Below are 22,686 nucleotides of genomic sequence, written 5' to 3'. Positions count from 1 at the left end.
CACGAGAAAAATAAAGCACCCATTTAGTTCAATAGCAATCTTTGTAACTAATGTTCAGTCAGTATTCCATTGAACCTCCAAGCTCCACCTAAATTATGAGGAATCTCAGAATCATTATCCCAGTGCAATATAGCTTCTACTTTACAATGTATGAAGCAAAATAAACATGTAGCAAATTATCTTATGTGTGGCAAAGTCTTTGTAATATTGCTTTATTACAGTTACAGTATATTTATATTCAAATGAAAGGCCTGGTATGCTTTACAGTACTTTGCAGATTATTCACCAATCTTGTGGAATGGCTGTCTAACTGCAGTTTATGATCTATCATTTTATTTTGTGCATGGTAACTTATTTTAACGGTTAAACATTTTGTGTAAAATAGCATTTAAAAAAATGTTTAATGAAAAAAAATAAAAAGCTTTGTTTTGCATGCTATCCAAACAGGTCAGAAGTACCATACATATTAAATACAATAGGCAGCAAGATGCTGCCAGTGTGGCAACTCTGCGTGACATTCCCAGAGAGGCATCACCTATCATCCAACACCAGTGACTAAGTTGTATAAAAACATGAGTATACCACTGTCAGATTGCATTTATGCAGGAACACTGGAATTACAAGGAGTTGGTCTTTAGATTCATTGTGCCTGATCTTGTCTGCAGATTAGACAAGATGTTTTACCTCCGTGCAACTTTCCTGCATTCATCTGTTGTCTCCTGATTCACCTTAATATCTGTCAATCTCTCATTAACATACTCAATAATTGGATCTCAGCAAAGAATCCCAAATGCCCTCCAAATCCTGTGTGAAGAAATTTATTTTTATTTCTGGCCCCTGACTTTGAGACTGCAACCCCAGGTTCTGGATATTGCCAGCTAGAAGAAACATGAACTACCTCACAATGGGCAGTGTTGTATACCAGAGACCTACAAGTACAAAAGACAGACACAAAGTGCTGGAGCAACTCAGTGAGTCAGGCAACATCTCTGGAGTAAAGGAACAGGTGATGTTTTAGGTTTCAATCCTTCCTTCAGACTTTTCTCAAACGATGCTGCCTGACCCGCTGAGTTGCTCCAGCACTTTGTGTCCATCTTTGGTATAAACCAGCACCTGCAGTTCCTTCCTGCACTGGTACAAATACTATTTCTTTAAACTTGACAACACAGACAAGGTTGTGAAGAAGGCATTTGGCATGCTGGCCCTCATTGGTCAGGGTACAAGAACTAGGACATCCTGTTCAAATGTGCAAGATGCTGGTGAGACCACACTTGGGAGTACAGCATGGAGCTCCGTTTACCTAGCTATAAGGATGTCATTAAACTGGAAAAGGTGTATTGTAAGGAGACACTAAATAGGCTGTGTCTTTTTCCCCCCTGGAATTAGAAAGCCGATGGGTAACCAGATGGAGGTTTATAAAATCATGAGACAGTAAAGGTTTAAAGTTGATCTAAGGAGCAACTCTTTCCACAGAGGGTGGTGGGTGTATGGAATGAGATGTCAGTTAAGGAGGCGGATGGAAGTACAATCACCTTTGGACAGATACATTGACAGAAAAGGTTTAGAGAGATATGGGCCTAACGTTACCAGGCAAATGGGCTAACTCAGGTACGCAGCTTGCTCAGCATGGATGAATGAAATAAAACAAAAACACTTTAAAAAAAAAAAAAAGATTTTAATTTTTTTTTTTGCAAGGTTTCAGAACCTTCGCGAGAGGTGAGCACCAATTTTACTAGTAAATAATAACACAACATTAGTAAGTTTCCAGTAGCTGCCCATTCACTTCAAGTACATTTAATTGTATACAGTTGTAGGGACAGTTCACATTCGATCATTTGACATGGGTGTAACCTGAACTTTTCATTCCAACAGCTTTAAAAAAAAGTCATAGTAATGATGGAAATCTCAGAAAGGTACAACGGTTCCCTTAATGAACGGTTAAGGCATTTACAACATGTGATGTCACAGTTGACTCAAATTTAACCCAAGAATGTAGCCTTTATTGTAACATGCAGGGGGGCAGGGGGCGAGTATGGCCTGACAGCACCATTAACCAAGCCTCAAGCCAATTTAACTACTTGGTCACACTAACATGTGTGCTAGAATCCACAACTAATGACATATTAAAAATGAGCATGTTGATACTTAAGACGGGGAGAAAGCAGGAACAGGGTACTGATTTTGAATGATCAGCCATGATCATATTAAATTGCGGTGATGGCTCGAAGGGCCGAATGCCTACTCCTGCACCTATTTTCTATGATAAGGAAGGGGCTACAACTGGTGGCAATGTTTTTAAATCAGGCATTTAGGCTGTGAAACGAGTTGGCAATCCTCATCTTTGCACCTAAAGGCCCTGGAACAGTTGACCTCGGACACAGTGCTACCGCCCAGAACTACAGTGTCTTGGGCTTGAATGGTGTGGTACCTTGACTTCCGAACGCTACCAAGGTTTTCACATTGAGAGAAGTGCTCGGTAACTGGCCAGAACATATTTAGGAAAATGGGTTGGGCGAGGAGTGGCTGCTAAAGTTGCTCCAATGACGTAATGCTGTGCACTTTCATTGTCACTGTGTGTGGGGATGGAATTCAAAGCCAGTCATCTAAAATTAAGCACTTCAAACTTTATTTTCCAGATTTAAATCTGTTCGGGACCAATGCAAAAATTGTTGCACAAGTTTAATTTAATGTTCTAAATAAACTAATTTAGAATTCCTCCAAAATGCATGCAATTCATAATTATAAACCCTCCATTTAATTATCTTACAACTTTATAAAAAATCATCTTTTACCAATAATACAACAAAATTAAAGCCTAAATCACTGGAGGCAGTTGTACTCTCTCCAAATCTTTTTTTTTTTTAAATTAAAATTTGCCTAAGAAATTATGATTTTTTTCCATACATTGTCAAGTTTTTAAGCTAATATCTATTGATACTTCAAAATTCTGTTGCAAGAGAAATAATTATTTCTGTTGAGCAATGGAGGCCAAAGTAATAGCACAAGAAGAAAATGTATTCTCAAAATTAGAATCATTTGGATAATTTCACTTAAACAACTTCAATTAAAATAAAGACATATTTTAACATCAATGTGGTTGTAAAACATGATATTTTGTGCTATTAACTTTACAAAACATGAGTATCTTTAACATTTAGTGAAGACCGAATCCAAAGATGAAGTTTTGTTCAATGGAATTTTAGTTTTCAGTGTTTCTGATTTGCATTCATTGTTGAATCTGACATTATCATGTATAGGATGTGCATCTTTAAAAAAGGGATTCCATTGCACCTTTGTGTACACGACAGTAAACTAGGCAACTCCAAACAATCAACAAATATTTCACAATTGAGAATGCTGATTTTGTAGTGAATTTGCATAAACAAATGGGCACCTGGATCCATTTTTTTTTTTAAAGCAGCTTTTGGTCCAAAATTACAATTAGCTGACCAATTCTGAGATTGCATCTGCTATTAATAGAATTTCAATGTGTGTACATTCTGAAAAAAGATAAATTGCAAAAGCTCCAAATAAACTAAACTATATTTCCCTATGAAAAGTTGATTTCGGACCCTTTGTTTGAACATCCACCACTATGACCAATCAGTACAGGCTATACTGTACCGAACCCGTTGCAAGATTAATGGATAACAACCTTGTAATTTAAACAGCTGAGCAAAAGAGAATATTTTTCCAGGAAGAAAATGACTATCAGAACATATTAAATAAATTTAAATCTTCATTTAAACTACTTTCCCCATACAACACTTCTGGCAATTCTAAAAGTTTAAGAGTTAAGCTTTCTGAACATTACTACATTATTAGTTTTACACATAATTCTAGAGTTCAAACATTAAAAAAATTCAAGATTTCCTCAGTTCAAAAACTGAGTTATTACTGCATTAAAACTGCAGCAATCTGGAAATTCTGCAAATATCTTCAATTCATGATGTACCTTCCTGAGACTGTTTGCATTAATTGTTTATTGAAGGAATCTGATCAGTAAATGACTGGGTCATCCACTGGCCATCAGGAACTTGACAAAATGTTGAGTCCGCATTGAATTCAGAGTTGCTGGTTGCTGCTGCAAAACAAATCTGGTTAATGTAACGCAGTACTTTCTAGATTGAAACTGACAAATAGTTTATCAACTATAACAAAAGCAGCAGTGAGCTGAAGGCATGACAAATAGAAAACAAATTAAAAAAATTACAAGATGAAATTGTAAAGTCAAAGTGAAAGCATTTTAATGTCACCAAACATCAGCATCTTTGATGCCCAAAAGTTTGAACATCCCATTTCCTGTGTCAAGACAAAGATCAGGAAGCTAGGCTGGAAATCATTGAGTTTTGTACATTTTCAAACTAAAATTACCACAGGAACTGCTAAGAAAACAAAAAGTTGTCTTTGTACCATCCTTCAGAACAGAGTTGTTGGCAATCCAATTTTTATCAAAAGAATCTACATCAGGAATGACAAAAAAATGGCAGCGTGTAGCTTTCGGGGACCATAGATTTACTGCAGCATTCTCCAGTGCCCTACCATTCATCGTACGCCCTGCTTTGTCCTACAAAATACAACACATCTCTCTGCAGTCCGTCTTGTCTTTTTATTTTTGTCTCGTTAAATGTATGTTTGATTTTAGTTTTATTGGGGCTCCAGTCGCGGAGCCGGCGGATCTGCCATCACGGAGTTGGCCGTCTTTGGAGCGGGAGGAGCTGTGGTGGCGCGCGGCTGCAACCCGACTTTGGAGCTTCGGAGGCTCCGACCGCAGGCCCTGTGAACGGTAACATTGGGAGCTCGCAGGTCCCGGGTGGGAGACCGCGTTTCGGAGCTCCCGCAACGGCAACTTTTCCTGCTGGAATCGTGGGTTTTAAAGGACTCGGAGCCGGGGCCTAACATCGCCTGGTGCGGCCTGATGGCCGCGGGACTTACCATCGCCCGCTGGGGGGCTTTAACATCGGGAGCCTAGTTCGCCTCGACGTTGCAGTTGGACTGCTGGACCGCGGGAAAAGAACAAGGGAAGAGATAAGACTTTTGCCTTCCATCACAGTGAGATGTTGGAGATTCACCGTGATGGATGTCTGTGTAAAGTATGTTAAGTATTGGTTTTCAATTTTTTTGTAATTGTCAAGATTGTAGAAAATGCAATTCTGTTCAATCCAAGCTGTTTGAATGGCAATAAAAGGCATTCTATTCTATTAATTAAACTCCATTCTCCAGTCCATTAGCCCAATTGATGCCAATTTTGTGTCCATTTGGTTAACTCCCTTGGATCCCATGTGACCCAACCTGACAGTCCAGCCCCATTATACAATATCTTGTGAACGGTCTTGAAGTCCATGTAGATAATGTTTTACAGCATGGTCCTCATCATTCTTCGCCACTTCTTCAAAAAAAAATTCAATCAAATTTGTGGGACACTATTTCCCATGCACTCGGCCATGCCGACTCTGCCTAACCAGCCATTGGTTGATCTGTACTCAATAAGATCATGGCCAACCTGATCTCCTCCAATATTATTCCCTATCCCCATATTCACAGATTTCTCTTATTAGAGCAGTTTTTAGTTATAGCCACATTCCAAATTGCTGTGGCCTCTTCATGAATGCTCTTTGTTTTCTGCTACCAAAGTAACTGACATATCAGAAAATTGCTGAAGTGATCGTCGTTCAAGTATTTTACGATGGCATAGGCTAACAATATAATGTGATTTAGGAATTTCATGCAAAGCAAATTGGGTCCCCAACTATTGTAATTTGATAGAACATATAAAATTCTTCTGTTATAAATACAAAACCCGTGAATCTGTGAAAAAGACAGCATGTTTCACTTTAGAATAACTGTATTAACTTAATTATCCGAGCTTTATACATACATCATAAATCCATGGTTCCTGCAAGTTACTAGAAAATATCACTCACAGAATTGTTACAGGCCGGATGGCCACTCTACCCATTAAGCCCATGCCTGCTCTCTGCAAGGGCAACCCAGTTAGACACGTTTCTCTGCATTTTTTCTGCATCCATACCACTTTTTTACTCTTGCATACACAATACAATGCTAGACTGACCTGGTTCAGCTGTAGCAAAATTGCACTGCCCATTGGTATCAGCGGAATTTTCAACTGGACCTCCATAAGCAGCATCATAGCCAGGGTCATGTTTTTCTTCTTTGATTGCCATTTTCTTTGCGTCAGCTGGAGGGAGAATGAAAACATTATGACTTGTTTCCCTCTAAACAAAGATAACAAGGAAGGCAATGCCCATCCTGCTTGTGGCCTGACCAAGAACGTAATTAATGTAGACGAATAAAATGGAAAGAGAATAGAATTTTTACTCATGGCCAACAAATGGGAATCAAACAATTTAACTTCACAGTGCACAATGTTTAGGGGCTCAAAGTGCTGGAGTAGCTCAGTGGGTCAGGCAGTATCTCTGAAAAACATTGGTAGGTGGTGTTTGGGGGCGGTCAAGCCTGATGAAGGGCCCTGGAGCAAAGCATCACCTATCCATGCTCACCAGAGATGCTGCCCGACCCACTGAGTCACTTCAGCAGTTGGTGACCTTTTGACAGTCAGTTTTTCCTATAAATACACATTAATGAAATAACCACCCTATTTAATTAGTCAACTCGGAAAATTATCAGATCTAGTTTTGACAGAACTGGTTCTCCTTTTGTATTGAAATGAGAAATAGTGTTCAGTGTGGAATCTGGCTGTCGTTAATTTATCGGTTAGGGCTATATTACCCGTGCTAAATTTGAAATTGCTGACTTTGAATATAATTAGAAGAGCAGACAGATTAACCCCATGTTTAAACTGTTGATGGGCGCAGCACTGAAATAGCAGCTCTGTGTAATCTGCAGAAGCCGATTGATTGGTTATTGCCAATTACTCACTCTATCTGGCAAAACTAGTTTGTCTGGATACAGGGAGCAAAATCGTTCTCTGCAATTATATTGGTAAATTCAAAGCCTTTCTTTAAATTAATCCATTTGTCAAATACAGCACAGCACTAAATGCTGTGCAGTGGCAAATGGTTTCCTAGACAGCAACCAGATTCTCGTGAAAACTACGTTTATTTTCTTGTCAATTTCAATATAGACATTGGATCTTTTGCAGACCTTTGGTTTATACTGTACATTGCATTCATATCATTTTTGCATCTTGTATTACTATCTAGACATAAATATTACTTTATTTCTAATGTAAAAGTACAATTTGCCCAAGTCCTGACTAACAAAATACAATGGAATGATGAGTAAATAGAAGCTTTAAGTTTAAATATTGAAGGGATGAAAGTTGGGAATACCGAACTAGCCCTCAAAGATTTTCAATCCAAAGGCAACTACTTGAATTAAAACATGTTACTAACCTTGAGCTTTGTGCAAGTCAAATGAATATTCAACTTCTGAGACCTCTGGAGCACTCTTAATGCCTTTCAAATGATTTCGCAGTTCCTTCAGCTTGATATAATAATGCACCTTATCCTGGGCGCGAGGAAACTGTGCACACCTTGCACTGGAAGAGGGCATGACATAGACCACCTTTAAAATAAATTATTGTAATTTACCCTTAAAGAAAGCCTGCTGATGGAAAAGGAAGTGGCATAGCAGCTCAATGAGGATCTGTCTTGTATGTACAGGCAACAGTGAGCTGAAAGGACGAAAAAGATTAACGCGCAAATGTATGGGATGGAACAGTGGCGCAGCGTCAGAGTCTTGGGTTCAATCCTGACTAATGGTGCTGTCTGTACAAAGTTTGTACTTTCTCCCTGTGACTGTGTGCGGGTTCAGAGAGAACACTCTACTTTTCTATGTTTTGCTACTAAAGTGGATAACTCCACATTTTTCTGAATATATTCCATCTGCCATATCCTCACCTATTCACAGTGTGTCCACAAGCTTCTCTGCATCCTCACAACTCTCATTGTCACACAGCTTTGCACCATCACATTTTTAAAGCAAGTGCTTTCAGAATGGTTACACTGAATGAAGAGAAGGAGAAGGCAGAGATTTTTGCGACAAAAACAAAGTTAAACAGCAACACAAATAAAACTATCCCTTAATAATATTTATTATGTGAGGATATGGCCCTGGGGCAAAGGAGAGTGGTGGAGGTGGGATTTCAGACAAATTCTATATGCCATAGTCAGTTAAAATTAAGGTTCTTACGGTTTCTCCGTCTGGAATCTGGTGCGGCTGTTGCCCAAATTCCATTTTCTTGACCTTAACGCCAAACACTTCCTTGCTAAATATTTCATAAATACCTGTAATAAATGGTCAGCAGTGTCAAATTTTGCAGTATCAACAAATTAACAAGCTGGATTTCAATTATCAATTTCTGAAGCACTGATACTTTTCAATGGAATCACATTTTTGTCAACATTTTGACCAACACCTTTTTGTTGGACCCATTAGAATGCACAAAATTGTCAAAATGAGGGGCTGAGGGTTCTTCTTTCTGGGACATTTATGAAATAACACATTTAATTATTACGATATTCATATTCCTCGGAAAATTAAGCACGAAAGTAGCAACTCTTTAAGGTTTGTTCTTAGATTCAGCCCAAATGTTCTCTCATTGTCTTGCAAATGATGTGGTAATTTTAAAGCCACCACTACGTCACATTCTGCACCACTTATGCACTTAGGTAATTTCAGGCATCAATTTATCGTCAGAGCCAAAACTCAATTTGATTATACCATTTCATAATGTTACTTACATTTTCCATTAAAAACAGCAATCCGTGGCTTATATTTCTGTAGCTTTTGTAAAAGTATTTTCCCTCCTTCCCGAATTTCTTTACTGGAATAAAAATAGCAGTTACATTTTCATTCCAAGCAAAATTAAAACATGAACCTATTTCACACTTATTGGTCACCTTTTAAGGTCTTTACTTCCTGGTGTTGTTCTCTCTACCATGTTTGTGAAACCAATTCCATATTTCTCAGGTAAAGATCCATCGTCCATGTGATTTAAAGGCACGTCAATAAGACCGGACAGAAATAAGCACTTCCCTATAGAAGACAGCAGTTTGAGTGCACAGCAAGCGTTAAAATTGTTTTAGATAACACACAAACCTAGATATTCCATTTTGCAAACGGCGTACCACCTTCAAATACAGTAATCCCTCGCTTTTACAGATCTCCATAATGGATTTTGGTTATAGCAGAATTCTTTAAGAATGCAAGCTGTTGGATAAACTGTGGAGGCTATTGAAATTGTCAAGCAACCACTTCAATCGTCACTTAACTCTGCTTGTAGTAATAAAAACACATTTTTAACTTGTTAAAACAACATTTGTTATTGAAAACTAAGTGGTTAGAGCGGATCCTTTACTCAGTTATAGTAAACAATCGGCAATAGCTGACAGCATCCCCTCCATGTGTCTGCATATGCTGGAACTTACAAAAATGATTCCCTGGGCCAGGATAATGATGTCCTTTGTACGCAGCCATCAATCCAGGATTAATTCCAATCTAAAACAAACAGCAGACTCGGTATAGATTGAGCAGGAAATTATAATTGGTATTCAACACCAGGTAAAATACAAAGCCAAAATACTTGCTCGATTCTACCCAAACTTGTCAACGACAGAAAAGCTGTTGGTATGAAGATCACTGTAACAACTTGGTGAGCTCGCAGCTACTAGTGCTGGCCAATACTCATTATCAGCAATGGATCTCCACAGGTGAACTCAATCCTATCCATACAATATTCCCAGCAACGTAAAAGGGGGAAAGCCATGAATAAAACAAAACTTCAATTTCCTGTCTATGTATTATCTTAAAGACATATCTGAAATCTTCCTGTAATCAAAGGGGATTAATGGAATCTTGGACCAAATATTTGAATGAAATTGCAGAGGTTTATTCCAGACACTAACAGAAATTACAATTATCCTCCTTTTCAAAGGGGTACATGCTCCATCGCAAGCACAGGGGAGAAGACCTGACCAAGCAAGTCAAGACTATAAAGATGAAAGATGATAAAGAGCTAAAGTTTAATCTAATATTATACCTTATTTCACGTCTAAATTATTCTCTTGCCAAGAAGAAAAAGCTCCACCTTAGCATCACCCAGTGTATCCCTGAACAGAGCCAATGGTGAGTAGATAAAAGGGGGCTTGATTCGTACCACCTCCAAGCTGGTATTCCCGACAAGTACATAGATTCTGATCTACAGCATCAGATTTCCTAGCTATGCAATTATTTTGATTTATAAAAAAAGTAGATTAAAATTCTATGGAGGCATTTAAAAACTAGTTAAGTAAATTCAATTGTATAGAGTTGCCGAAATAAACATCGCAGGGTACTCTTTCTGCACAGATTGTTTTTAAACTTAATTTTTTCCACATTTATAGGGTTATTTTGCATTGATTGAGAGCATTGTAGCAGATTTAATATTTTCTACTGTTACTGCAGATGTAATTACATAAGTGATGATGTATTGCGAGACATGCACTGTCATTCAAATATAGCACGGAAGCACCTGTGCTCCCTTGGGGTTTATGAGACTAGAAATTTGCTTTGAGAAACTAGAGCTGCTGTTCTACAATTAGCAAACACTATGCATTTACGTACCATCTTTAACACAATGAAATGACCCAAAGCAGCCCCCGACATCACGACAATTAAAAATCTACAAAATTATCACCTGGTTTTACATCTACACAAATCCAGAATATTCTTGGCCATTTTTCTCCATTATATCCTTGAGGCAATTAAAAACCTTGCACTCCATATCCTAATATTGTCCCATTCACCAAATACTCTTACGCTTGCTCTTTAAGCTGCATGCGTTAAATTATACCGTAATCTTAAAATGCTTACTTTTGTTCAGATCCTCCTTGACCTCGCTTTCCCTCCCCAACTGCTCCAATTTCTGGAGGTGGTGAGGTGATAAGGCTAACGTTACAGAGGGATTACAGGAGGGTAATGAATTCAAAGGGAAGAGAATTATGAATTTGCACCAAAAAGTGCTCCTATTGTGAATCTTTAATACCATAATATCACATCTCAGATTGTGTTTACCAATATTCAAGCTTAATTTTATAAAACAGGATTACATTAAACCACAATCCTTATTTTAAGCATCTCAACATGGAAAAAAAGGAGATTGAAAAACTTGTCTGAGTATATAGTTCAAGAACAGCTTTTGTGGTTTAAAATTCTAAATCCCCACTAATAATTCCATTCATTTTCCTTTAGTCAGATTATAGAAGTGAGATCGAGCGACTGTCCATATGGTGCCAGCGCCATAACCTGGCCCTCAACACCAGCAAAACCAAGGAACTGATTGTGGAATTTGGAAGGAGTAGGAGGGGGAGCCACCGCCCCATTTATATCAACGGGTCAATGGTTGAAAGGGTCAAGAGCTTCAAATTCCTGGGCGTGCACATCTCTGAAAATCTTTCCTGGTCCAAGAACACTAATGCAATTATCAAGAAAGCTCATCAGCGCCTCTACTTCCTGAGAAGATTACGGAGAATCAGTTTGTCAAGGAAGACTCTCTCTAACTTCTACAGGTGCACAGTAGAGAGCATGCTGACCGGTTGCATCGTGGCTTGGTTCGGCAATTTGAGCGCCCTGGAGAGGAAAAGACTACAAAAAGTAATAAACACCGCCCAGTCCATCATCGGCTCCGACCTTCCTGTCATCCATAACGAATAATGTTATGAGCATTTAACTTGGTCCAATCAAATTTAGAAAAAAAACATTACTTACAATCACAATGTCTAAGCCATAGGTCAATATATCTGGCAAAGTTTTAGTCAAAAGCTCAGCTTCAGTTGTTCCGTTGAATCGATCAATTTTTCTCTTCACGGTTTTAAAAGAATCTGTGATTTTTTCTTGTTTTCCTTTTGATTTTCCCGTTTTGGCTCGTTTAGTTCCTGCTCCCTCAGATTTCTTTTGCTGCGTTCCTGCTGGTCTTCCTCTTTTTCGTTTTGGAGCTGCTGAACAAACACATCACTAATTCTGAATTGTAATCATCAGCATCATAACATCACTTCTCAGAAAGCTTTATATCAATTTTCAGAAATCCCTCGAGCTCACAGCAGACACAAACTTTGACTTTAAATAAACTTTAACGTAGAGTAATTTTTTGCTGATTACAAATGTTCAAATTATTTACGTTCAATATAGCCTCTAAATGTACTGGTTAAAATCATCCTGGATGGATGTTAACTTCATGCCAGTGGCAAAATAATTATGTTAATAGAATATAAAGGTGGCTGAGAATTCTGTCTATTCACTGGATTAACAGATTTGTTACATATTGTATTGCAAATACTTATTTTATTCAGCTGAAAAAAGGGAGTATCGAGTTGAATTTCCATACAGCTAGAAGTGCCACATTACTACAATCGAGTAGCATATAATGTTGCATGTCAGTATCCATCAGTAAATACACTGTTCAGAAAAAGTCAATTGTACATCCTTGGGAAGTGTTTAAGAACAGAGCAAAATTGTGATGCCAGTTTTGTCTCAACCCAAAACATTGCATGGGTCTCCAAAGATGCTGCTTGACCTGCTGAGTTACTCCAGCAATTTGTGTCCTTCAGTTTTGCTCATACCATTATAGGAGGATGGAGTTAAACTGGAAAGGATTCAGAGAATAGACACAAAATGCTGGAATAACTCAGCAGGACAGGCAGCATCTCTGGATAGAAGGTAATGGGTGACATTACGGGTCGAGACCCTTCGTCAGACTGAGAGTCAGCGGAGAGGGAGACAGAGATATGGAAGGGTATGGCGTGAAAAGGAGTCATCAAAGGGGATGAAGCTCAAGGAAAATGTAGAATAGATCATTGTTCGCTAGAAGATGACAACAAAGCATACAAAGATAAAATTTAATTGGAAAGCAGTGGTTACATGAAGTTAGAGAAGTCAATATTCATACAGCTGCGTTGTAAGCTGCCCTTGCGAAATGTGGTGCTGTTCCTCCAATTTGCGTTGGGCCTCACTCTGACAGTGGAGGGGGCCCCGGACAGAAAGATCAGTATGGGAGGGGGAATTAAAGTGTTTAGCAACCGTGAGAACATGTCGGTTTAAGCAGACTGAGCAGAGGTGTTAAGTGAAACGATTGTCGAGACTGTGCTTGGTCTCGCCGATATACAAGAGTCCACACCTGGAACAGCGGATATAGTAGATGTGGTTGGAGGAGGTGCAAGTGAACCTCTGCCTCACCTGAAAGGACTGGCGGGGTCCTTGGATAGAGTTGAGGGAGGAGGTAGTCAGTTCTCCCTCCCAAGCCAGCATCTGCAATTCCTTCCTGCACAAGGGTTCAGATAAGTTTTGCGAGGATGTTGCTGGAACTCAAGATCCTGAGCTATAGGGAGAAGTTGGAACGCTATTCCTTGGAACACGAGAGGCCGAGGGGTGATTTTATAGGTGCATAAGATCATGAGGGGAATGGATGGGGTGGATACACAGACTCTTTTATCCAGAGTATGGGGATCAAGAGCCAGAGGACTTAGGTTTAAGGTGAGGAGAAAGATTTAATAGGAACCAGAGTGGTAACTTTTTAATTCGTGGGTGGTGGGTGTATGCAACGGGCTGCCAGAAGAGGAAGTTGAGGCAGGTACTATAACAATGTTTAAAAGACATTTGTACAGGTACATGGAAAGGAGAGATTGAGAGGGATATGGGGCAAATAGGGCAGATACGACTAGTTTAGATGGGACACCTTGGTCAGCATGGGCAAGTTGGGCTGAAGTTTGTGTGTTCATAAGTCATAGGAGCAGAATTAGGCAATTCAGTCCATGGAGCCTACTTCACCATTCAATCATGGTTGATCTATCTTTCCATTCTCATGTCTTCTCTCCACATCCTTTGACACCCTTATCGTATCTATAAATCTCCACCTTAAAAATACCCAATGGCTTGGCCTCCACAGCCAATATTCCAGATTCACCACTCTCTGGCTGAAGAAATTCATAGAAACATAGAAATTAGGTGCAGGAGTAGGCCATTCGGCCCTTCGAGCCTGCACCGCCATTTAATATGATCATGGCAGATCATCCAACTCAGTATCCCGTATCTGCCTTCTCTCCATACCCTCTGATCCTCTTGGCCACAAGGGCCACATCTAACTCCCTCTTAAATATTCCTCCTTGTCTCCTTTCTAAAAGATGTATTATTCATTTTTAAGAGATTATTTATGTATAAACATAAAGTTCTAAACATTAAACACAAATGGTGCTGTACTGAAGGGCGAGTCTCACTTACCCGGTGCAGCCTCGGGCGCCGGCTGTAGGAGCCCGGGCGGCGGGTAGCCGTCGGGCGGCTGGACGTCCACAGGCTGCTGGCTCGGATTGTGGTACCTGAGTGAGGAAGATGGAGAGCGAAAGATTGGATGAGTGGAGTAGGCCCAAGGCGGAGAGAGGCCGTCGTTGCCCATGGCCTGGCCCGCTAGTTCACTCACCAATGCTGGCCGTATCCTGGCGGCGGTCCGGGGACCGTCGGTTGCGCTTCCATGATGGCGGGCGTCCGGGGCCCGCTCTTCCTCATTAACGCCGGGGCCAACTCTTCCTCACTAGCGCCGGGGCCCACTGGCACCGCCCTCCCTCACTAACGCCGGGGCCAACTCTTCCTCACTAGCGCCGGGGCCCGCTCTCCCTCACTAACGCCGGGGCCCACTCTCTCTCACTGGCGCCGCTCTTCCTCACTAACGCCGGGGATCACTGGCGCCGCTCTCCCTCACTAACGCCGGGCCCGCTCTCCCTCACTGGCGCCGCTCTCCCTCACTAACGCCGGGCCCGCTCTCCCTCACTGGCGCCGCTCTCCCTCACTAACGCCGGGGACCACTGGCGCCGCTCTCCCTCACTGGCGCCGCTCTCCCTCACTAACGCCGGGCCCGCTCTCCCTCACTGGCGCCGCTCTCCCTCACTAACGCCGGGGATCACTGGCGCCGCTCTCCCTCACTAACGCCGGGCCCGCTCTCCCTCACTGGCGCCGCTCTTCCTCACTAACGCCGGGCCCGCTTTCACGCATTAACGTCTCTCCCTCATTCACCGGCGCCGGGATCCGCGTCCCCACCCACGGGGCCGCACAGTCACCGTGGCAGGGGCTGCCCGACCCCCCCACCTCCCCGGGCAGGGAATCTACACATTACAGCAAAACCTATTCTGCACATCATAGGCACAATACCAGACTAAATGGATTGGTCCTAAATTAATATAGAAACTTATCACGAAATACGCAACCGCTTTGGTATTAAATAATCTAAAAGTCCATTTATTGACCGTTTTTATCAACCCCCACCCCCTCTCTTTCTTCAACGATGGTGGAGCCCAACGGCTGCGCAGGGCATTGCCCCTCCCCCTCCCCCAGCGGGTCAGGCACCTTCAAAAATGGGCACCATCTCTGGAGAAAAGGAATAGGGGACGTTTTGGGTCGTCTCGATCCCCTTCTCAGACTGAGAGTCAGGGGACAGGGAAAAGAGAGATATAGAAGGTAAATAGAGAAAAATAAAATGAATGAAGGGAAGGTATGCAAAAAGCAACCATGATCTAGGAAATGTGGAGGCCACAATGGCCCATTGGTGGCTGCGGGGAAGGTGACAGATAACGAGTTATACAAACAGTGGAGCTCAACAGGACGGCAGTGAAACTAGTAGGACGACTAGGGTGGGGGAGGGACGGAGATGGAGGGAAAGCAAGGGTTACTTGAAATTAGAGAAATCAATTGTTCATACGCTTCCCAGGTGAAATATAAGGTGCTGTTTCTCCAATTTGTGTTTGGCCAAAATTGACTTTGACTTTGACAGTGGAGGAATCATCTGTTCCCTTTCTCACCCAGAGTGATCAGTTGGTATGTAGTGAATTTGCCAGGCTACCTGTTTTTTTTGCTCCAAGAGTGTTTTATTGTCATGTGCCCGGAAACACCAATAAAACTCTTACTTGCAACAGCACAACAGATATGTAAAAATATTACTCTGTAAAACCCGTAGCAGATAACAAAAAAAATCAGTATTTATCAAAAAGCAAACAGACAGACAATAATAATGCAATAGACATTCTTAAGCGGTTTGTCAGGATGAAGTTAAGTCGTGTTCAGAGTGGAACGAATGACGCGGGACTGACGACAGCGCGACTAGAGGGAGGGTTGTGGGCAGCACACTGGAGACAGTCGGTGAGGTGAGTTTGCTTCAGTTTACCCCAAAGATCTTAGAGCACAATCAAAGATCATAGAGGAGCTTTGCACACAACTGTCTCTGTGAGGGAGGACCACAGTCTAGGGTCCTCCCGCAGTTGCACATTGTGGTGGAGACGCCTCTCAAATGAGGGAAGGGAAATCACCCCAAGGGGCTATACACGAGTTGTAAGGGTGCCAGGTATATTATTGTCACAGTGAAATCCTTTGTATTTGCATACAATACACAAAGTACGCAAAGAGTCGCCACGTGTCTGGCACAGACAAAGTTACAAAAGTAATGATAAAGAATAAAGGGTACAACATTTAATGCTAGATATACCATAGTGCTGCAGCAGTAGAGTTGCTGCCTTACAGTGCCAGAGTCCCATGTTCAATCCTGACTACAGGTGCTGTCTGTACGGAATTTGTATTGTGTGTTTCCTCCCACATTTCAAAGACGTACAGGTTTGTAGGTTAATTGGCTTGCGTTAATTGTCCCTAATTCTCTGCCTCAGGGCGGTGGAGGCAGGTTCTCTGGATGCTTTCAAGAAAGAGCTAGAGAGGGCTCTTAAAAATTACGGAGTCAGGGGATATGGGGCGAAGGCAGGAATGGGGTACTGATTGGGGATGATCAGCCATGATCACATTGAATGGCGGTGCTAGCTCGAAGGGCCAAATGGCTTACTCCTGCACCTATTGTCTATTGTCTAATTTGTAGGATGGAACTAGTGTTTGGGTAATTGTTGGTTGGCGTGGATTCGGTGGGCCGAAGGGCCTGTTTCCATGCTGTATCTCTAAATTAAACTAAAGTTGATTTTTTGTCATTGGCACACTACATCTGGTAACTGCAGTATAATCTGAACAAAGTTGTCAATTGATATTTTGATTTCTAATGTCTATTTCACAGTGGCAAGGGAACCTTATGTACATATATAAAGATGCCAGCAGGGGTCTCCTGGTTCCGTTATTTAACCATGCTGGGGACAAGCATCCTGACAATGTTTGCAGGAGCAGAAGTAGTGCACAGATACTACAGACCAGACCTGGTGAGTGAAAACTCTCACACATTCTGTTTCTCTTCTGTCTGTCTAACATCTCTAGTCTTGCATCATTCCATTTAATATTCCTTATGTTGGTGAGCAATAATTATGCACTTTATCTTGGCTCGCTGGTGACTGTTGTATCCTTGTCTCGACGATGTGGACTGATAGACACTCTCCAGTTATTAGCTGTTTTACTTCTTTCCTTTAACTTTCAAATTCAGAAAATAAATGCAACAGATATTTCAAATGTTTCTTTGAGGTGGGATAGACTTGGATTGTTTTTTCTGGAACGTCAGAGGTTGAGGGGGGACTTGATAGAAGTAAATAAAATTATGAGAGGCATAGAAAGGGTAGATGTTCAGAACCTTTTTCCCTGGGTGGAAATGTCTAACACTCTTAGTCATGGCTATAAGGTGAGAGGCGGATTTGTTTGCATGGAGATGTGCCGGCCAAGTCTTTTACACACATAGTGGGGGCCCGGAACGGTGGTGGATGCAGATACGATAGTGATGTTTAAAAAGCTTTTAGATGGGCATATGGAAGTCAGGGAATAGAGCTATATGGATCATGTACAGGCAGATGAGTCAGTTTAACTTGGCATCATGTTGGGCACAACATAGTGGGGTGAAGGGCCTGATACTTTGCTGTACTGTTCTATGTTCATTACTTGAAGCGTGTGGTTGATGTAATAAAACTCGTTTTCAGGGTTTGTACAAATAGTTTGTAGCACTTCCTGTTTTTGTTGTATGTTTTGTAAATCTGGTTACTAGGTTTCTTTGAGAGGATGAGGGTGTGATATATTGGTGAATATCTGGAAATAGTAAGGAAAATAGTTGCTTAATTTACCTGATCTGCAATTGCAATGTCTGCAACAAAACCAGAAAATCATCAGCAAATTTATGAGAATTCAAATGGTTTATTAGAATGAGCATTCAGGATAAAAATGAAGTTAAAATCATTGGTGGAGCTTTAACAATAACCATTGCCTTGAGTTTCATTTACTGTTCATTCCAGCTGTTTTTAGTTAACTTTGTGAACTCAATGATCTGTTAAAACTTCTATTCACCGCTGAACTTTAGTTTCCAATTTTTATTTTTAGAGTATACCAGAAATTCCACCGAAGCCAGGTGAGCTTAAAACAGAACTTCTGGGATTGAAAGATGAAATCCAGACTCATAATTCACAAAAACACTGAAAGAAATGAAACAGAAGACGCGTCCCATGTAATATATTTGGCAGCCAGAGTCATTTGCAGGCATGATTTTCTCTAAAACACTTTCAAAGATGATAGTCGCACCACACCCACTTTATACATTGAGGTTAAAGTGGAAAATGGTAATTTACTGAATGTTCAACCTCATGTTAGCAGAACCGTAACACTTATTTACTATTGATTCTGACCAGTGACTTGTGTTAAATGGAATATGTTTTGTACGATGGCATTCTAAAATTGAAATTCTTGCAGTGAACAAAAAATATGTAAAATCCTACTGAAAAATATTTAAAACGATTCAATCCAAACAACAGCACTCTGAATTGAATCTAAATGTAAAGCTTTATGTGGATATTAAAGTTAATAAGCAGATTTTAACTAGAATGCAAAAGAGTATTGAGGAAAAATATATGGGAAATGTACAATGATCTGCTGAATAAGCGAGCTCGGTATTCCGACTGCGCATGCCCAGGTCAAAGGTCACTCTGCATAAATATTGCAGTGGAGCTGTGGACACATTTCACCCGGTTTTTTCCAGCTTTGATTCTTCTAGGTAAGAAAATACTGCTTTCAAACTATGAGTTAGTTGTATTTATTGTTCCTTTGTTAAAAGCTAAGATTATAGACAATAGGTGCAGGAGTAGGCCATTCGGCCCTTCGAGCCAGCACCACCATTCACTGTGATCATGGCTGATCATCCGCAATCAGTACCCCGTTCTTGCCTTCTCCCCATTTCCCGTGACTCTGCTATCTTCAAGAGCCCTAGGTAGCTCTCTCTTGAAACTATCCAGAGAACCGGCCTCCACCGCCCTCTGAGGCAGAGAATTCCACATACATAACTCTGTGTGGAAAAAGTGTTTCCTCATCTCTGTTCTAATGGCTCACCCCTTATTCTTAAACAGTGATCCCTGGTTCTGGACTCCCCAACATCCGGAACATGTTTCCTGCCTCTAGCATGTCCAAACCCTTAATAATCTTATATGTTTCAATAAGATTCCCTCTCATCCTTCTAAACTCCAGAGTATACAAGCTCAGCCGCTCCATTCTCTCAGCATTCGACAGTCCCGCCATCCCGGGAATTAACCTTGTAACCTACGATAAACTCAATAGCAATAATGTCCTTCCTCAAATTAGGGGACCAAAATTGCACACAATACTCCAGGTGTGGTCTCACTAGGGCCCTATACAACTGCAGATGGTCCTCTTTGCTCCTATATTCAACTCCTCTTGTTATGAAGGCCAACATGCCATTCGCTTTCTTCACTGCCTGCTGTACCTGCATGCTTACTTTCATTGACTGATGAACAAGGACCCCCAGATCCCCTGGTACTTTCCCTTTTCCCAACTTGACACCATTTAGATAATAATCTGCCTTCCTGTTTTTGCTACCAAAGTGGATAACTTCATCTTTATCCACATTAAACTGCATCTGCCCACTCCCCCAACCTGTCCAAGTCACCCTGCATTCTCATAGCATCCCCCTCACAGTTCACACTGCCACCCAGCTTTGCAAATTTGCTAATGTTACTTTGAATCCCTTCATCTAAATCATTGATGTGTATTGTAAATAGCTGCTGTCCCAGCACCAAGTCTTGCGGTACCCCACTAGTCATTGCCTGTCATTTTGAAAGGGACCCGTTAATCCCTACTCTTTGTTTCTTGTCTGCCAACCAATTTTCTATCCATGTCAGCACTCTACCCCCAATACCATGTGCCCTAATTTTGCCCACTGATCTCCTATGTGGGACCTTATTTATTTATTTTTTTTATGCTTTATGCGTTGGTGAGTAAGGTCGGGGTCCGTGGTCTCCGGCGCTGTTGAGTTGCGGCTGAGCCGTCCCTGTCCCTGGAGGGTCTGGGGGCCGTCGGCTGCGCCTCTCTCCTTGTCCAATGCTGGCGGGGGCCAGGCACTGATCATCAGCCTGTGGGCCGCTGTTCCGTCGGTCCAGGCTGTCAGTTGGCCCGGCAGGCAGAGTTGAGCTGGGGTTGGGGCTTCTTCTCCGCGATGGCCACCGTTGCTCCAGGGTCGCCTCGGACGTCTCAGGCAGCCCCCCGGGTGTGTTTGGGACACTCAGGGGGGTGAGACAGAGGTGGTCCAGTGGCAGTTCGGCAGCACTTGTGGTGCCGGGGACCCGGGTTCGATCCTGGTTGCGCGTACCCACGCATCTGGCCCCTCTATCTAGCTGTTACACCCCGCTCTCCCGCTACCTGTCATCCCCGTTCCTCAGATTAAATATATTTTTACACATAAATTATGAATAAAGATAAGAATTTATACAGTTTGTACATTCAGCGCTTTGTTCGCTTTTTCTTTATGGTGAATGACCTTTGACAAATCCCATGATTTCTTGCGTTTTCAGAATACCGAACTTGCTTATTAAATGAAGCCAAATCTGAATGCCTTTAATGGTACTTTATTGTCATGCACCTAGGTACAGTGAAATTCCTGTTTTGTATACAGTTCAGTAAAAAATCTTACATGGATTATACCGAGACAGTACACAAGTCACCATGTTTCTGGTGCCATTTTATGTGATTCAAGTCCAACGATATTTATTAATTGTTCATCACAAGGTTTCTAAAATGTACATTACAAATAAATATAATTGAACTAGTGCATGTTTGTTTTTGTTCAAGGTCACTGATTACTCTGGTTTCTAAACAGTCACAGCTGATTATGGCATTTACTTGGCATCACTTAATCTAGTATTTGCTCAAAGAAAACATCAGCAACTCTGAGCAAGGCATTAGTTTATTGCACTGGTTCACAGCTAGGCCTATAATCCACACAGTAAAAAACTGAAGCCTTGCAGACAAAATGCCCACGGAGAATGGGAATTTAAACTCCAGTAAGATGGTCAATATTCATCTTTCAATAGACAATGGGTGCAGAAGTAGGCTATTCCATGTGATCGTGGCTGATCATCCTTAACCCTGCCTTCTCCCCATATCCCCTGACTCCGCTATCTTTAAGAGCCTTATCTAGCTCTCTCTTGAAAGTATCCAGAGAACCAGCCTCCACTGCCCTCTAAAGCAGAGAATTCCACACTCATCCTTCCAAATTCCAAATGGTCCAGTCGACCCATTCTTTCATCATGTCAGCCCACACCATCCTGGGAATTAACCTGGTGAACCTACGCTGCACTCCCTTAATAGCAATAATGTCCTTCTTCAAATTCAACTTTCAATTCTCACTGGAAATGGTTATGGCCATCATGTTGCTCTTTGTGGGAGCTTGGTATATAATAAGCAGACACAGCTCCACATTAAGTGAAAGTGCTTTAATGACTCTCATCATCATTTAATACCTGGATCTAAGTAAGAGGTTCCCAATATCAAGTCAAATCCTGAGGTACAGGTATGATGAACATCTGGCTTGCAGCAACATCCACAAATAATAAAAAACATTTTTAAATTATACACATTCTGCAAGGCACTAAAAGACTACAAAAGTAGTGCTGAGGCTTTATAAGATACCCGTCAGACCATATTTGGAATATTGTGAGGATTTCCAGGTCCCATAACTGAGGAACAATGTGCTGGAGAGGGTCCAGAGGTTTACGAGAATGATCCCAGGAATGATTGGGCAAACATACGAGGCGTGTTTGATGGCTCTGCACCTGTACTCGCTGGAGTCTGAAGGGGGAATCTTATTGAAACGTGCCAAATAATCAAAGGACTAGATCAAGTGGCTGGTTCAAGGTCAGTTTGTCACAGAGAATATTTCCAGTAGTGGGAAAGTCAAGGACCGGAGGGCACAGCCTCAGAATAAAAGGATGTACCTTTAGAATGGAGATGAGAAATGTATTTAGCCGACATCCTTCAGACCCAACAGTTTCATACTTGGCCGAGCAATTTAAAAATCATTTTCAATTACATAAATTTAAACTGCCCTTCCTGGTTTTAAACATGTTTCTTGATCAGAGTAGTTGACCTACTGGATTTTCAACCAGTTAGCTTTTAGGTAATCAAGTAATTTAACCACTATCCTTTGTTAACTCTGCTCATTCATTAGTTCAAATAAAAAGGCGGTGAAGAAAATTCAAGACGCTGTTTAAAGAAATTTAGAGCATTAATGAGATGCAAAGTGCTGGAGTAACCCAACAGGACAAGCAGCATTCCTGGAGAACATAGATGGGTGATGTTTCAGGTCACCTTCTTTAGACTACTCCAAAGGTTCTTCAGGGAAGGAAATCTCTGTCCTTCATCTGCCCTTTTGGCCTACACTAATGCTGATTGTATTACCTTCTGAAATATGTTACCTTCACTAATATGTATAAAACTGTT

At 41.3% G+C, this 22,686-nt stretch overlaps 2 protein-coding genes across 8 annotated transcripts; one reads left to right on the top strand and one right to left on the bottom strand.

Moving 5' to 3' along the window:
• Window positions 1-1,654: 1,654 nt before the first annotated feature.
• LOC129706369 (G/T mismatch-specific thymine DNA glycosylase-like) lies at window positions 1,655-15,047 on the bottom strand. 6 transcript variants are annotated; one of them, XM_055650637.1, is made up of 11 exons: window positions 14,885-15,047; window positions 14,432-14,557; window positions 14,236-14,330; window positions 11,731-11,960; window positions 9,414-9,483; window positions 8,886-9,021; window positions 8,727-8,809; window positions 8,176-8,270; window positions 7,377-7,548; window positions 6,074-6,199; window positions 1,655-4,084 (listed from the first exon to the last, which is right to left on the bottom strand). In XM_055650637.1, exons 2-11 carry the CDS (start codon window positions 14,515-14,517, stop codon window positions 3,975-3,977), a joined length of 1,203 nt encoding a protein of 400 aa, XP_055506612.1. In that variant the 5' UTR covers window positions 14,518-14,557; window positions 14,885-15,047; the 3' UTR covers window positions 1,655-3,974. The 6 variants fall into 6 exon arrangements, with proteins under 6 accessions (XP_055506612.1, XP_055506609.1, XP_055506610.1 ...); XM_055650634.1 differs by lacking the exon at window positions 14,885-15,047 and adding an exon at window positions 14,648-14,754 and having other exon boundaries at window positions 14,432-14,560; XM_055650635.1 differs by lacking the exon at window positions 14,885-15,047 and adding an exon at window positions 14,619-14,734.
• A 269-nt stretch (window positions 15,048-15,316) lies between these two features.
• Window positions 15,317-21,015, top strand: LOC129706371 (ubiquinol-cytochrome-c reductase complex assembly factor 6). 2 transcript variants are annotated; one of them, XM_055650643.1, is made up of 3 exons: window positions 15,317-15,462; window positions 17,051-17,189; window positions 18,286-21,015. In XM_055650643.1, exons 2-3 carry the CDS (start codon window positions 17,082-17,084, stop codon window positions 18,379-18,381), a joined length of 204 nt encoding a protein of 67 aa, XP_055506618.1. In that variant the 5' UTR covers window positions 15,317-15,462; window positions 17,051-17,081; the 3' UTR covers window positions 18,382-21,015. The 2 variants fall into 2 exon arrangements, with proteins under 2 accessions (XP_055506618.1, XP_055506619.1); XM_055650644.1 differs by lacking the exon at window positions 15,317-15,462 and adding an exon at window positions 15,485-16,145.
• Window positions 21,016-22,686: the final 1,671 nt, after the last annotated feature.

This window comes from Leucoraja erinacea, chromosome 19, assembly GCF_028641065.1.
Source record: "Leucoraja erinacea ecotype New England chromosome 19, Leri_hhj_1, whole genome shotgun sequence".
Classification (NCBI taxonomy): domain Eukaryota; kingdom Metazoa; phylum Chordata; class Chondrichthyes; order Rajiformes; family Rajidae; genus Leucoraja; species Leucoraja erinaceus.
This window is presented reverse-complemented; position numbering and strand designations above follow the sequence as displayed.